The 17,639-nt window shown below is 39.7% G+C and overlaps 1 protein-coding gene and 1 long non-coding RNA gene across 7 annotated transcripts in view; one reads left to right on the forward strand and one right to left on the reverse strand.

The window, feature by feature from the left end:
- Window positions 1-17,639, forward strand: part of CEP72 (centrosomal protein 72) — a 51,588-nt gene that overhangs the window by 21,495 nt on the left and 12,454 nt on the right. For 3 of the 6 annotated variants that reach the window (XM_034416360.3, XM_034416363.3, XM_087892335.1), the window contains 3 exons: window positions 3,112-3,203; window positions 7,495-7,627; window positions 12,780-12,979. In XM_034416360.3, the coding sequence (XP_034272251.1) occupies window positions 3,112-3,203; window positions 7,495-7,627; window positions 12,780-12,979 (425 nt within the window). The remainder of the gene's footprint in view (window positions 1-3,111; window positions 3,204-7,494; window positions 7,628-12,779; window positions 12,980-17,639) is intronic. The other 3 variants (XM_034416361.3, XM_034416362.3, XM_034416364.3) reach the window with 3 other exon arrangements.
- Window positions 3,978-5,735, reverse strand: LOC117664918 (uncharacterized). Its single transcript, XR_004591197.3, has 3 exons — window positions 5,651-5,735; window positions 4,769-4,808; window positions 3,978-4,064 (listed from the first exon to the last, which is right to left on the reverse strand). It is a non-coding gene; the product is annotated as an uncharacterized LOC117664918 (long non-coding RNA).

Below are 17,639 nucleotides of genomic sequence, written 5' to 3' on the forward strand. Positions count from 1 at the left end.
GATAAATACTTTTTCTAATCTGAATGTTCAACTTTATCTCATTCCACATTTTAACATAACTATAGTTATATAATTTAGAATGTTTTTATTAAGAGTCATCCCCAAGTACTTTATCTTTTTCACAACTTTAAATCCTGTTTTATTTTCCAGTTTTCTCTCATCTTTGCCAATATTGTCACCTTTTATTTATTTATTTTCAACCCTATCATTTCTCCAGTTTTTTAAAGCTTCTTTATAACATGTTCAATATTCTCCAGCGGGTCTTGCAAAATCAAACCCAAATAATCGGGAAAGGCCACAAAGTTTATATTTACGTGCTTTAATTTGTAATCCCTTTATTCCATTATTTTGTCTAATGTTTTAGTTTAACAGTTCCAACACCAAGATGAATAGTAATGGGGATAAAGGGCACTCCTGTCTTGTTCCTTTTGGACTTCAGCCCCTATAAAAAAACTCAGTCTAAAATCCATCTTTTTGACTATTTTAAACATAAAATCCCAATTCAAATTGTCAAAAGCTTTCTTTGCATCCAAAAAAATCAATGCAACCTGTTTGTCACTGTTGTTATTAATGTTCAATTATATCAAAGACTATTCTATATTGTCCTTTCTTTGCATCCAAAAAAGTCAATGCAACCGGTTTTCTTTTGGGTAGAAAACCACATTGGTCTTCATGTATGTAATCCCATAAAAGTTTTCAGCTAAAATAGATGTGAAAAATTTGTAATCATTATTAACAAGAGAATTTTTCAGCGAGATTAAATCTTTTCCTTTTTTTGTATTTTTTTTATTTATGTGCCAACCATCTCCTTAGTTTATTTGCAAGTTCAAAGAATTTTTGTTTTGTATATTTCAGTTTTTTTTCAATGTCTAAAACAGTCAACATGGAGAATTATTGTCCGGATAATTTTAATTGATTAAGTATATTGTGGTATGGTGATTTTTTCATTTCTTTCAATTTAATCTCATCTAGCACATTCTGAATTTTTCCATCTATTTTTTTCTTAATCTTTGTATTATACTGCCACCCCGGTTTTGTTGCCAACCCAAAATTCATCCAATGATGTGTGACAACCCCACCTCTGGCCTTACCCAGATTGCCCCCATTTTCTGAGCAGGGAGCAGCTGCAGCAGTACGAGAGGCATGGGATGGTGGTTTCAGTGGAAGAGGGAGGGAGGAGGCACTTGCACAACCACTTCCAAAACAACTTGCCAAGAATACTATAGAGACCATTCCAAGTAATTGCCCAGCATAACACAGACTCAAAGGCATTAAAATAATAGGTGTGAATGTGTGTGTGAATATCTGTGTGTCTGTGCACATGTGACTCTTCCCTTCCCCTAAAAGCAGGGGTGAAATCCAGCAGGTTCTGACAGGTTCTGGAGAACCGGCAACGGAAATTTTGAGTAGTTCGGAGAACCGGCAAATACCACTTCTGGCTGGCCCCAGAATGGGGTGGGAATGGAGATTTTGCAATATCCTTTCCCTGGAATGGAGAGGGAATGGAGATATTGCAGTATCCTTCCCCTGCCATGCCCACCAACCCACGCCCATCAAGCAACACCATGCCCATTAAGCCACGCCCACAGAACAGATAGTAAAAAAAAATTAGATTTAACCACTGCCTAAAAGCCCTGTACTGGCTGCGCAGGTTATCACCCATCCAGGAGCAGAAGAAGGGGAAACATTCTGTGTATGTGCTTCTATCACTACCCCCCTTCGTTGTGTCAGTCAGAAGCCCTGAGAAAAGAAACAGGTGCTTCCAGTTCAGCTTTGGGCCTGACATGTGCAGAGGCTCGCTTCACCTCCAAAGAAGCAAAGAAACTCCCCTTTTTCCGCTCCTGGATGGATGAAAACTTGTGCAGCCAATTTGTGACTTTTAGGAGAAGGGAAATCTCTCTCTCTCTCTCTCTCTCTCTCTCTCTCTCTCTCTCTCTCTCTCTCTCTCTCTCTCTCTCTCTCTCTCTCTCTCTCTCTCTCACACACACACACACACACACACACACACACACACACACACTCTTTTTGTTTTAGTGCCTTTGATATTGGGTTGATGCCTGGCAATTATCTGGAATGGCCTCTACAATAATCTTGGCAAATATTTCAGAAGTGGTTATGCAAGTGTCTCCTACCTCTCTCGATCCACTGTCCTCTCCACATCTTTCACATTGTTGCAGCTGCTCCCTGCCTGGCAAATGGGAGAGAACTGAATATGGCCAGAGGCAAGGCTGTCATGCATCATTCTGGGCTGTCAACCAAACTAGGGTGGCAGGCAGGCAGTGCAGTATACCCATGTGATGTGGGTGGCTAATTGTCCGGTGTGGGGAATCACCTATGGTACTTAGTATTGTTGCGCATCACTTGTGACCAGGCAGCAGGAAAAAATGGTGGGCCAAGAGTGGTAGGGGAGGAGCATGGGGGAGGGGCAGAAGGGGAGAAATGCCCTCAGTGAATTGTCTGTGGAAGGGAGCTGGGGTTAAGCATCTAGCAGGGGGGATGGAGACGGGTTCTCCATCCCCCCTGGTAGGCTAGGCTGGTAGGCTAGGCTGGGGTGAAGTAGCCATGGCCATGTGGCTGCAGCCAATTGTCCCATTCTGGATATTAAATGCCCAAGTCTGATCAATGCTATAGTGTAGTTAACTTCCTGACATTCCCATGCTAGTAGGAAGGAATAACTAATGAGAAGGCTATGTAGATGGGTTTATCAAAAATATCCCAGCATCATGCTGCAATTCATACTGTGTTTACCTCCTCCTTTATCTTGTCTTTGTAATGTAGTAGGCCGAAGACAAATAATCTGTTGTTCTGCCTTTGCTATGGGCTGCTGAGGAAATTGCTGATACTTTGTTAGAAATCTAAAGTACACTTTAGTTATTTGTTTCTTTAATTAATTTTTTATGTATCTTCAAAATAAATCGGTTGCTTTGGGTAAGTATATATATATATATTTATGAAAATAATCTGATTGTCTTGAACGTTTCATCTCCTAATTCTAGTTACTCTTAATCCAACAAATTTGAATAACTTAACTATTGTGTTTCAGATGTTTCACTGAAAGCAATGTTTAAATTGCTTTCCTCTTTTTGTTTCCTGTTTTTGTTTCCCCATCAGGAGTGAATGAATCATTACTCATTTCACAGGAAATAGTTGGACCGGTTCAAAAAGCATCTAGATTCAAAGAACAGAGATTTAATGGCAGAGGTGTAAGTTATCTGTCCTATTTTTTAAAATAAATGTGCAAATTTGAGATATAATATAAGTCCTTCCTTCCTTATTGAATCCCATAGAATGTTTTATGTGTCATCTGTAGGTGAATGTACATATGTGTGTAAAAATATCCACAATAAATTTGATATAAATTCTTAACTGTAGGAATCAATTAGGTCAATCAGCAAGTGGTTAAATGCAAAGTATATGCTAGCAACCAGGAAGCTGATCATGTATATTCCTAGTCTGGGTTTCTTGTGGCGGCAGGGCATAACATCCACAGTTTTCTCTGCTCTGCAGATGTGGGGGCATTATAGACAAAAAACAGCTGGTGTGCAATCCAGACTGATGAAATCCTCTCTGCCACTGAGAAATCTAGAGATTAACCATACATACTCGAAACAGCTGATATTTTTGTGAGTAGATAGATAAACCAACATTTTTACAGTCAGTTGCAGTCAGTTGGTAGTCAGAGATTCCACAGTGCCCTGGGCCATATATGCAGTCCTTCATGGGCTCTAGGTTCAACCAAGCTTCATTTTTTATTAAGCACTTTGGAGCTTTTTTTATTTGTTTTCTTTTTTAAGATTGAAAAATCTATCTAAAGCTTACCCATCACTCAATGAATTTCCTTTCAATCCATGTAAAAAGATTGAAAATTATGTCTTTTCAGCTTTGTAAAATATTTTTTTTGCAATTTTTCACAATAGACAACAAATAGTGGCTTTAAAATGGTTTCTGAAATGGTTTGCTTCCCATTTTGCCTCTGCCTTGGCTCTGGCCCAAATGTCAAATGGGCAGTTTGGTCGCACGCCTCCACAATTCCTGCTGCACACTGCTGCCAATCCCCATTACACCTGTGCAAATAAAAAGCAGCTGTGAAGATTGCCATGAAGTCTGCTGGGCCTCCAGAGCCCCCGTGATTGCCCCATCCACTGCCAATTGCCCACTGTCCCACCCACCACTCAGTTGCTGGTGCTAATTGTCCTATGGAGCAAAAGGCCTGGGTCAAATGGTTCTGAAAGAATTTTGAGTGCTAATTTCAAATGCAAAACAAGACTTCGAAGGTGAATTATTGAAACATGCTACATTTTTAAAGGAAACGTTTCATCTGAGGCAGTGGTGAAATCCACTTGCCTTCACTATCGGTTCAGGAATGGGAGCACACGTGTTCTCAGAAAGAAGAAAACCCTCTAATTAAACTAGAAGAATTGACGCAAAAAATATTTGAGTATCTTGAATGACATGCACGCATGCGCACACACACAAACAGAATAACTTGTCTGTATTGAAGCTTTTTCCAAAGAAACAGCTAGAAGTATTAAATTAAATTACTAAACTAGTAAACTAGAAGAGATGCAAGAAAAGAAGTTGAAGAACAAGAAGACCAAAGGAAACCTACTCAGTGACAAGCACTTAGAAACAAGGTAGAACAAGAAAGCACTAGAAATAAAGAAAGCAGCAAATAACAACTATAGCCAAGAAGATTAACTGATATGAAGCTTAAATTGCAAATTATAGGCATAATCTCCAATTTCCATCTAATTAAAAATATTCTTACCAATCTGTCAATGAAGAGTCTGCAGTGAATAAGTCAGTACCTGGCAAGGAAGAAAAGTGCAGTTTTGGGCAAAGATATGGGATAACCCAAAGAAATATAATAAGAATCCAGCTTGGTTAAAGGATATGGAAAAGAATAAAAAAGAAGATGAAATGAAAGAACTTGTAATAATAGGAGAAAAAGTGGAGAAAAAGGCACTACCGTTTGTCATTACACTGATTCCTCTGTCAACAATACTGAATAACTTGGGCCATGGCTATAAACATCATGAACACTGCCAAATTACCCACTTCCTTTACATGGACAACTTGAAGCTGTGTGGAAAAAAAAAACCATCTGAAATAGTATTGCTGCTTGTCTGTATATACAGCCAAGATATTGCAATGGAGTTTGGACTGGACAAATGTGTCATGCTTACCATCAAATGGGGAAAAATAGTGAAAACTGAAGGAATCAAGATATATGGAAATAATATGGATGAAGATCATCATCACAAATATCTGATTATTCCAAATACAGATAGATCTCAACTTACAACCATAATGGAACCTACCTACGCAATATATTGTGACCATAATATTATGGTCACAAGTCATGATGATTGTTAAGTAATGCACCTACATGATTGCTTCACATGACTTCCACTCTTGCTCTTACCAAAGCAGTTGAGCAACTGAGCAGTCATTTGGATGCCTGAGAGTAGAGGATACCAAAGAGGACCTTTCAGAGCCTCCCCCATCAGTTGAGATACCCTGTGCTCCACTTCCCATCTCCCAGGGTCCCTACAGGCCTTTGGCTTGCTTTCCCATCTGCTAAGTCCTTACCAGACTTGGGCCTACTTGGGTCCCATAACATCCTCCCTCTCACCCATGACTCACTTACCCTCTATTGAACTCTAATGCTCCAGAGCTTGTATTAGGGGAGGAGAGTAGGCTCCAGCACTCCCAGCAGTCCTGCAGGCCACATAGTGACATCCCAGAATTGGATACCATCTTCAGAGTGGTCACAATTCATCCGTTTTCTGCAAAAAAACGACTACTTATTTAAATTCTAATTTAAAAACTAAAAAATAGAGAGAATCTATTTTACTATTTGGAGTAAATAATCTTACCTTAACCAGCAACCAATTTTATGCGTAGTTTATATTTAAAAAATAATATATTAATTTTTTTTATTTTATATCTTTTTAATGATAACCTCAGAAATTATTTCATTTTCTTAATTTATTATTACTATATGGTCCACACTTACAAATTCTTTTTGGAAAAGTTTCAAGGTTTTAGTTTTAACCTGGTTTTGATTGACTAGGTTCTTAATTGAATAGATATTTTAACACATTGTTTAGATATGTGTTTCATTATTTTGCATTCTTGAGTTCTTGAAATAAAGGTAAAAGTAAAGGTTTTCCCTGTCCAGTGATGTCTGACTCTAGGGGCAGTGCTCATCTCCCTTTCTTAACCAAGGGAGTCTGCATTGACGAAAGATGCTTCCAGGGTCATGTGGCCAGCATTATTATGTGCCAAAATGCATGGCATGTTGTTACCTTCCCACCAAAGTAGTATCCATTTATTTACTTGCACTTACATGCTTTGAAACTGCTAGGTTGGCAGGAGTTGGACAAGTAATGGGAGCTCACCCTGTTGTGCGGTGCTCTGCTCTCGAATCCAGGTTGTTAGCTTTCCAACTAATAAGCTCAGCATCTTTAATCACTGAGCTATCATGCCCCACTTTGGGAATAGCATTCATAAAATCATAATAATTGAATAGAAGAATATATATATAGAATAATATATATATTATATTATACAATAATAGTTGTATACTAATTATTCCCATTTTTTAAAAATAATTTCTTAATAAAATTCCTATCTTATTTAACTGTACAACCCATTGGGCAGAGAACTGAAAAATGATTAGCTTTATAAATTCATTTTCTCAGATTCCATTTGAAACTGATAATTTGAAAAATTATCATTGAGGGCCGCATCAGGATTGTGTTTTACCTTGGGGGCCGGGGTGGATCTGGGCGTGGGCGTGGGCGTGGCCAGTTTGACATCACTCATGTCGGGCATTTGTGATGGCCCAAGCACTCTGCCAGCGAAAACGGGCTCCAGAGCTCCATATTCAGCTGTGACGGCCTCCTGCCACCCTCTGCGTGTGTGGGCCCCCGAGCTCTGTTTTCACTGGCAGGGGGTGGCCGGAGGCCATCACAGCCAAAAACGAGCCTGCTCCATTTTCACTGGTAGAAGCACCATTGGCTGGTCCTTTGCTGTTTCTAGGGTGACCCTGCGGGCCAGATCTAAGCACCCCACGGAGTGGATCTGGCCCCCGGGCCTTTAGTTTGACACCCCTGAGTTAGACAATACAGTGCTTTAATTCTTAATCATTTGAAGCTGAAGTTTTTAAATAGTATGCAAAGTGTCAATGAATAGACTACAATATTTATGTGCAACTACCTAAGATAGTCTTTAGTCAAATATATTACATCTGAAATGGAGAAGAAGGAATACAGAATCCATAGTGCACTTTATGTGAACCTCCTCATCATAACTTATGTCCATCTTTTTCAGATTTAATTTTTTTCAGAAAAAGTGAAGGAGCAAGTTGCAACTTAATTTTTTACATGCACTGTAATTAGTTACCAACATAGTTTTTATTTTAATCTGGCTTTCAGCATATAAGAAGGTTAATACTAAATAAATTGTGATATATTTGTTTCATTTAAGGCATTACCTCAAGGAACAACCCATCTGATGAATACAAATTTATATGAAGCAACACCCATGCAATGTTTACTTAACTTGGTTGACAAATACTGGAATGGTTCCAAATCACTCCATTACAATGAGAATTTTTTAGGTAAGAATGAATGTTGGAATTCTATTATCCTCTCTGATGATTTGACTACCATACTTTTCTCTGATGATTTGGCTACTTCTGCATTTAACAACTAAGTTAATTGAGATTATTACCGGTCAAGGCAAGGGTGCTGAGCAAATACAGCAAGTTGAATATCACTTGTCAGTTTACAGTCATTCTTTATAATAGTAGGCAATTTCTATTCATAATGTTGAGACATCCAACCTGGATGACTATGCAGAAGTGTAGCTATTTTTATCAAATATCCCAAATGCCTTACAGGACTGCTGTTCAGTAGATAGCCAATTATGATTCCATGTTTGTGAAGGTGGGCTGAGGATCAGAACTGAGGCTAGTATACAGCCTCTCTACTTCATAACAGTCACTCTAACTGTTTGAGTCCATGGGTGGATTGGCAGTAGAGTTCCCTGGGTTTATGGGATTACATGGGTCTTTAATTTTCCATTCCAGTCTGTTTATGAGTTGATAACCAGTACGGTAACCAAGAACCTGATTAGTTATCTCTTGTACAGCTCACAGTGGGAGATACAATTTTGACTTGGTGTTTGTTTTTTGTTTTTTTAAATTTGATTTATATGCCGCCCTTCTCCGGAGACTCAGGGCGGCTTAAATGCGTTAAGCAATAGCCTTCATATTTTTGTATATTTATACAAAGTCAGTTTATTGCCCCCACAAACTGGGTCCTCATTTAACCTACCTTAGAAAGGATGGAAGGCTGAATCAACCTTGAGCCTGGTAAGATTCGAACCTGCAGAAATTGCAGGCAGCTGTGTTAATAACAGGGTGCATTAAACCACTGTACTACCAAGGCTCTTTGTGTGTGTGTGTGGGGGGGGCTAATGACATATAAATATCATCATCAGTCAGCAAACAGATTGATTTTTATTATTATGGTTGGTCACAAAATAACGAGATATTTAGACTCGATTGGCATTTTTATTCACCTAGTGATCCAAGGATCTGGGATAGGCAGATGTTGTGATGTGTGTGTGTGTGTGTGTGTGTGTGTTTATATTCATATTCATTATTTATATAATTCTTTATTTGGTCTTGCTTAGTCAGTTTGGTCTCGCCAGTATTCCAGATGTCATTAAGGTATACCAGCATCAGCCATTCTTTTTCTTTATATGTTCTTCCGTTGCCCCTTTTTCTTCTTCAATTGTCTGGTATACTGGGAACATTCCAGGCCTGAGTAAGCTCTTTGGTAAATAAGAGTCTACCAACATTGCTGCATGGATGAAAGACAACAAGAACAATTGCAGGAATTGGGTACATCTAGGCTATTGAAAAGAACTAGGGGTGACATGATAGTAGTGTTCCAAATTTGAGGGGCTGCTACAAAGAAGAGGGTGCCACCCGAAGACAGGACAAGAAGCAATGGATGGAAACTAATCAAGAAGAGAACAAAGGAGAACTAATGAACTAAGAAGAAAATTCCTGACAATGAGAACTATTAAATCAGTTTATTTATTTATTTATTATTTCAATTTGTATACCGCCCTACTCCCGAAGGACTCAGGGTGGTGAACAGCCATAGAATAAAACATATAAATACAAAATTTAAAATAAATTAAAACAAATTAAATAATTTGGCTGAAAATTTAAAACCCCAATAATTTAAAACCAAATTTAAAATTTCCATTTAAAAAGGGGAAAGGCCAGCTTGATGAAATAAGAACGTCTTGAGCGTGCAACGGAAGGTACGCAGATCCGGGATCCTCCGTATCTCCGGGGGGAGCTCGTTCCAGATAGTAGGTGCCCCCACAGAGAAGGCTCTCCCCCTGGGGGCCGCCAGTCGACATTGTTTGGCCGACGGCACCCAGAGGAGCCCCTCTCTATGGGAGTGTACTGGTCAGTGGGAGGCTATTGGTAGTAGCAGGCGGTCGCGTAAATAACCAGGTCCTAAGCCATGGAGCGCTCTAAAGGTGATAACCAAAACCTTGAAGCGCACTCGGAAGACCACCGGGAGCCAGTGCAGCTTGCGCAGGAGAGGTGTTACATGGGAGCGCCACGTCGCTCCCATAAGTTGAATGGCTTGCCTTCAGAACTTGTGGGTGCTCCATCACTGGAGGTTTTTAAGAAGAGATTGGACAGCAATTTGTCCAATGGTATAAGTTCTTCTACTCCAACCTCCTGCATAATTGTATGACCACGATTGAGCCCAGAATTTCTGTTGCTAAGCGACACAGTTGTTAAATGTATTTTGCCTCATTTTACAACCTTTCTTTCCACTGTTATTAAGTGAATCTCTTCAGTTGTTAAGTTAGTAACATGGTTGCTAAATGAATCCAGCTTCCCCATTGACTTGTTTGTTAGAAGGTCGCAAAACATTATCATTTGATCTCAGGACACTTCAACTGTCATAAATATGAATCAGTTGCCAAGCATTTGAATTTTGACCATATGACCATGGGGACACAGTAATGGGCATAGGTATTTTTTCAGTGCTGTTGTAACTTTGAACCCTAAATGAACTTTTGTAAATCAAAGTCTACCTAAAAGACCTCCAAGGTTGCTTCCAACTCTCTTATTCTGTTATTCTGTGGGCAGTAAGAGCAATAGGCCAGAACCTATGTTGACATACCTGCAATCTGTATGACATATTCAGCCACGGTTATTGGTGTCCCTGAGCCTTTCACAACTGTTGTATCAAAGCCTATGCAGGACAAAGAAGTAATCAGAGCAGGTCTGGCAGGGGTGAAGATTAGCCTTTTATGGTGGAAATACACCAAAACTTCAGGGAAGGAACCAGAGAAATCACTCTGAGGGTTTCTCACAGAGCCTGGCGGCAGGAACTTTTGCTTCAGCACTTACAAAGAGGCTGGGACTTTGCACTTCTCCATATCCAACATATTTTAATATCAGAGTGGTAGCCCACAACAGTCATGAGCAGGTATCATTGCCCTTTTGCATTCAGTAGATCTTCTATAATAATAATAATAATAATAATAATAATAATAATAATAATAATAATAATAATAATAATAATACTAATAATAATAATAATAATAATAATAATTTTATTTCTTTACCGCCCTTCTCCCGAAGGACTCAGGGCGGTGTACAGCCAATTTAAAAACACAAGACACAACAATGATTAAAATTTAAAATAATTAAATAGATTTGGCCGGTTTAAAACCCCAAAAATTTAAAATACCCCAATTTAAAATCATTATGTTGATAGCCCGGCCTGGCGGAACAACAGGGTCTTCAATGCGCAACGAAACACCCGGAGGTTGGAGATCTTACGAATTTCCGGGGGCAGTTCATTCCATAGGGCTGGGGCTCCCACAGAGAAGGCCCTCCCTCTGGGTGTCGCCAGCCGACATAACTTGGCCGATGGCCCCCTGAGGAGACCCTCTCTGTGGGAGCGAACTGGCCGGTGGGAGGCTATTGGTGGCAGAAGTCGGTCTCGAAGATACCTGGGTCCTATGCCATGGAGCGCTTTAAAGGTGGTAACCAGCATCTTGAATCGCACCCGGAAGACCACTGGGAGCCAGTGCAGCTCGCGCAGGAGGGGTGTCACACGGGCACAACGAGTTGCGCCCATAACCACCCACGCGGCCGCATTCTGGACCAGTTGGAGCCTCCGAGTGCTCTTCAAGGGGAGCCCCATGTAGAGAGCATTACAATAGTCCAGCCGGATTGAAGGTAATCAATACTTTCAACAATGCAGAATTTGCTGGCCTGGTATCCTTTTTTCTGTTTTTTTAAAAAAAGTTATTCAAAGGGAAGTTAAAATACAAAACTGAAGCTCTGTTTTGAGGCTTTTTTTCTGAAGCTCTGTTTGGAGGCTTTTTTCTGAAGCTTCATTTCTAAGGCTTTTTTCACCTCTGAAACCTCGGTTTGAGAGGCTGGGCGGGGCTGCATTCTGAGTATAAGAGGCACCCAGATTTTCACCCTCTTTTTTGGGGGAAAAAGGTGCGTCTTATACTCCGAAAAATAAGGTAACTTATTCAAAGCTACATGCCTTTGTGTATTTTCCACAACCGTTATCATCTGATCAAACTTTGAAAAAAAGCTCTCAACTAAAAATTGCATGTTATCAGAAAGTCTTTTCTCATATTTCAGCTACTACTGCTTGTCAGTAGTGTGATACCTTGTTGCTCTGTGTAACTTGATCAGGGAAAAAAGAAAAAGAGTACAAAAGCAGAAGGATTTCTAGATATTTCAACTCAAGATTGAAAGAAAAATTCAAAAGAAATAAACACTGAATACTTTGACTTCCTTAGAAAACAAACTGCTGAAAAGGATGATGTATTTGCCCAGGGACTTTCCAACTCTTCCCATGGGGAGCTGGAATCTTCAAGATTCCCCTTCCCAGGTGGGTCCGCACCTGTGTTTGGTCATTCCTAAGTGCTTCCATTCAAATCCAGGGAGGAGCGCTGTGAGAGAACATCAGCAAATTGTTGGCAAGGGAAAAGAAAGACTCTTACCATGCAGGACCCATTTTGGAGAAGTGCTGGTCTTATATCCTGATCACAGACGTAGTATCCTGCTGGAAGGCTCAGTCCATTCGGCTTCTAATCCAGATGGTCTGGGGTGGGCTTTTTACCAGACTGTCTCTGGCTTGTTGGCTGCATCCCTCACAGTGCTCTTTAAATTGCTGCTGTCCTCTATCAACAAGGCTCCTTCTGTTGCCAAGAACCATGATTCAGCATTTCTTCTGTTTCTCAAGCCGTGGAACTTAGTGGCTCACTACTCGATCTGGACCTAGATAGCCTTAATTGCCTGTGGGTTTTTTGGGTAGTCTAAATGTTTTTCTTTGCCTACATTAATTTCTTCAGATATGCAAGTGCAGAATCCTAATAAAAGAGTGTCCAACCTTTTCTTGGAAAATAATAGTATCAATACTAACTTATTATCAAATGATCTTATTGATCTTGCAATCCTTAACTTCAGTTTACTGATTTTAAGGTGACACTTTGATCAAAACTCAGACCTATTATTTGCTGGAATAATATGCAGTGGAATGTAAACACATCTGCAAGACACGCTATCTATAACAATCCAACAGAATCGTAAAATGGATTTTCTAGCATTCAGTATTTTATGAAGGCATCTGTTTTTGTTTTGTTTAATTTTCTGTTGTCACTAATTATAGACTTAGCTAAATTTCTTTACATCCCAGCTGAAGCGGAAATGATTTTGTCTGCAGTTCAGAAATCTCTGCCAGCAGGTCAACAGAAACATTCCACAGAGAATCAAGAGGTGAATAAACTCCTCTTAGAGAAAGAAGCCTTACAAGAGTGTCTATCTCAACAGGAGAAACAACATAGCATCAGGATTAAAAATCTAAAGTCAGAGTTGAGCAAAATTAAGAAAGATATGGTGAGCAGAATATAGTATTTTCTTTAATACTTTAAAACTTTTTGTGTGTGAGAATAGATGTGTATTCAGTCTTAACTATTCTATTAACTAGTTACTAATAATCCTATGCTAGGGCAGGAATTTAATAGAGTGGCAGTTGTGCACTCATTCCAATCTTTGTTCATAGTTATAGGACTTAATATGTCTTAGTTGTTTTGATAGGTGACTTTTGTGAAGAAAGAAACTACATTTCCTTGGTTTGAATGTTGAAGCATTGTATTTAAGGGTCATATTCAGAGTTTATGATTGGGTGACTTGATCCCATGGCAATTTAACTTCTATCCCTGGTAATATTTAATAATAAATATTTAATATTTATATCATAATTATTAAGATATGACATACAATTTTACTAGTATATGGATAATACTCTATTCGTTTGAATCATTTGGGTCAGGAGAATCTTTATAGATTGTGAACTAGATGCAGTGATGGACTAATGTAAGGATCAGTTAATGGAAGATGTTACTGCTTCTCCTGTCATAATTACCATGATCTTAGTCTTGTTAAAAAAAACCCATTGAAAAACATTTGTTCCAAACATGCCATAATATCTTCAATCTTCAATTTTTCAAATGGAGTTTTCATGCTACACTGCATTGAAACAGTCTTACCAGTTGCTGGTATTTCTGCTCTGTCCTACATAGATATCAGGGTCGGGCTTTTTGAATACAGTCTCTTGAACCACAGTATCCATTCCTACCATCTACTTGAGATGATTGGAAGAGTAATTCATCATGGATCAAATATTCACATGAATATTCCTGCTTGAGGAATAATTTGCAAATTATTAACCTGCCATCTATTAATGACAAAGTAGTTAACAAAAACAATAATAATAAAAAGGAAAGATTAAAATTTCAAAGTCCTCTGTTAATAAACTGTTATTACCATGTTTCTCCCAAAAGAAGGCCGGGTCTTATTTTCTTTTGACCCCCGAAAAAATGGTTAGGCCTTCTATTTGGATGGTTCTAACTATTGATTCATCTCGCTGTGGTGGCACCGACCGCCCTGCCCAGCTAGAGCCCGCTGCTGGCCCACTTCTTCTGTGGCTGCTTGCCGCCACTCGCACGCATCGCCCTGGCCTCCGTTTCACTTTCAGATGCCTTCCACCAGGCATCTAAAGGAGAAATGGAGCCCAGGGCGATGCGTGCGAGTGGAAGCAAGCGGCTGCAGAAGAAACGGCTGCAGAAGAAGGCAAGGCAGGTGTCGGGGTGTGTGAGGCCTGGTAAATAGGGCAACTCCACCCCCACATCCCAATCCTAGCTTATTTTTTACCTGTGTACCTTGCCCCACCCCTGCATCCTGGAGTGGGGTCTTAATTAGGGCTAATTTTGTGGATGGGGCTTAATTTGTTCGCATGTGCTCAAAAACATGATAGGGCTTCTTTTCAAGGTGGGTCATCTTTTTGGAGAAACATGGTATAATCAACTCACAGAAAATTTACCACAGCATTTTATCTATCCCAAATCATCCCAAGAGTCAGTGGTGGGTTGCTATTAGTTCGCCCCAGATCCGCCCACCCAAGCGCGTGTGCACCCACGAGCGAACCAGTAGCGATGGGTTTTGAAATCCACCCCTGGGTTTCAAAACATAACATATTGAACATTGAGCAAAACATAACATATTGAACATTACATAACATTAATCGTAGTTTTACAGCATTTATCAACTTACGTACTTTGCTTTTGTAGTTCTCTATTCTATCATTTCTATTTACTACTCAAGAGTAAAATAATCGCAGTACTCCGACATATATATATATATATATATATATACACACACACACACACACACACACACACACGCACATTATAATATTCATTTGTTCTTATCTACACATTTATATTTGTTTATATTTACCTCTCTTTATTTAATGTTCAGTTACTTTAATTTAAATTTCATCAATATTAAGTTAAACATTTCTTGTTCTGATTTCTATTTTCGAGCCAACTGTACATTTTATTCCATATTTCATAATAGTCCGAATCCTCTCTCTCTTTCAACTCCATAGTCATTTTATCCATCTCTGTGCATTCTAGAGTTTTCCTAATTACAGTTTCGTCTGACGGTATATTTTTTTGTTTCCAATTTTTTGCAAATGTGATTCTTGCTGTGGCAAGTATGTGCAATATAATGCATTGAAGGTTTTTATTCATTTTCAGGTCCAGTATTCCTAATAAAAACAATTCAGGTTTCAAATCTATTTTTTGCTTTGTAATTTCTTCCAACCATTTTTGAATTTGACACCAATACTTCCTTGTGATGGGCCACATCCACCACATATGGTAGAATGTTCCAGATTTATAGTTATATCTCCAATAATTAGGTGATAAATTGGGATACATCTTAAATTAAATTCACCTCTTAAATCAGATGATCAAATATTAATGCACTTATTCTTGCCATGCATCTATGAAATAATTCAGATTCATAAAAATATCCCCATAAGAATTTACCAAGCAGCAGAGGAACAAAAGATCAGCTCCTGATTTACAAGATGATTTTGGAAAATTGCAAGGGAAGGAAGACCAACTTGAATGTAGCATGAATTGATTATAAGAAGACATAATCAAATTTCTAGAAATAACAAGTCAGTAGAATTATCAGAAGGTTTGTGCAAAGATGTAAGTAGTCAATTCCCTAGAGACTAAGATGATGGTCCAAGCTGGACAGTTGGAGTAGTGTGTGGAAGAAGTCTCTATCTTTCCCTCCCCCTCCCTGCATCTAGGTCATCCTGAACAGCAGCAATAAATGGCAGCATTAAAGCCCTTGACTTCAGCCCTAGTGCCACCACTGTCATTCAAAAAAGCCACCTTGTTCTTATTTCTAAGGCACAATTGTCCCTGTGATGAAATACTACCCTGGTTCTGTAGTCTGCCTCTTACCTTCAGATGCTGGTTTCTTTCTGTTAACAGGCTACTCTGGGTCACATCAGGTCCTTGTTCTTGAAATAGCTTTGGAGAATGTTCTTCTGAAGCCTTTGCAGCCTTCAAAAAACATAATAGGGACCCCCCCCATTCTTGTGCAAAGTTCTGAGGCTCTGGAGACTGCATGAGAATGGGCTGTGCTCTTGCATGGTTTCCAGATTCCCTGAATTCACATGAGAGAGTTGTGTGTTTATGCATTTTCCAGATTCTCTGAAAATTATAAAAGAATAGGATGTGCTATCATGTGACTTCCAAGGGATCCATAGGTAGTTGAGGTCTGGAACTCTGGATCTTGCAATGGGGAAGGAGGGTTTGCTGCTCCAATGCTTGGCATCCCTTCAGGTGATGTGGCACTATCCCTGAACCAGATACAATTTTCAGAGCCACTACAATTCATTGTGGCCACACCAAAAATGGGTCTCCTTTCTGGAATATAGTCATACAGCTTTGGGATGCCAAGGGACAAGGCAACTTACTCTCCTTTCTCAATGCAAGGTCTACAGCTCTGGAAAGCTACAGAAGGTAAATAAGTAATCAGTGAAAGGGGAGGAGGAAGTTGTGGGACTTGGTGGGGAAGTAAAGCAGAACTGTGAGGACTGGGTAGGGCAGGAAAGCACACCCAAGGCCTGTGGAGACCCACAGGGCAGGATTGGTAGGGAGTTAAATGGGGGCACTGCAAGGCCTCTGCAGTTAGTCATTAGGGCAAATGTGCCTGAATTTTATGCACATGACAGCAGGAGCACTGTAATAGCCATGACTTTAAAATTGGGTCATAAGTAATTTTTGGCAGTTCATAAATCAAGAGCTTCTCTTTTTCCTTAAAGTACCTTTCAGAAAGTGAGTAGCCTAACTTCCTTATTCAGTTGCTAAACCAGCCTAGGAACTACATTGTCTGACACTTTTCTGCTGGCTCCCTGTCAAGCTAGCACTAAATTTATACAGGTAACCCTCAGTTATGAATGTAATAGAGTCTGCCAATTATATTCATAACCTGAAGATTTGTTAATTGGATCATGCTAAATGAACGTGGTCCCTCCCTGCTTTCCTCAATGCATTCATTAATCAAATGCACAGGTGGTTAAGTGCACAAGGGGTATCTCAGGGTAGGAAAGACCATGGGGGGCTAGTGGTGGAACAGCCCCCTGCTTCCAATCACCCAAGATCTCCCACCATCCACTGAGATATCTCATGCTCAATTTACAATCCCTTGGGGTCCCCATAGTTACTTCACTTCCTCTATCCTGCCCCACTAGGTCTCCACAGTCACTGGGCCTGCTTTGCTAACCTCCCAGATGCCAATTGCTTCTCCCTACCCTGTTTCCAATTGCTCATTTACCTTTCAAAGATCTCCAGAGTTCCAGAACAGGCTGACCCATGTGCAGAAAAGGACTATCTTACTTAGATACTAGTAAAACTGTAAGAATGGAAGAGCTAAGGAAAACAGCTTTGCCAGTATCTGAGTAAAAGACAGCCACTTTCCTGCCAAGAGGCCAGTGTCCCTGCACGCCTCATTTAGTCCCAACCTGGATGGCACCATGGACGTCTTATGCTTGCTGCTGGTTTGAATGAGTGGTTTCATGGATTGGGACATGAAGGCAGCAGCAGCAGTCAATCAACGTGGAACTTGTTTCCTTTGTCTCATAGGACTGAATTACAAACCAATACATTTATTTTAATTTTATTTCCTAAAT

Source organism: Pantherophis guttatus, chromosome 4 (assembly GCF_059756535.1).
Source record: "Pantherophis guttatus breed Tessera chromosome 4, ASM5975653v1, whole genome shotgun sequence".
In the NCBI taxonomy this organism is placed as follows: Eukaryota; Metazoa; Chordata; class Lepidosauria; order Squamata; family Colubridae; genus Pantherophis; species Pantherophis guttatus.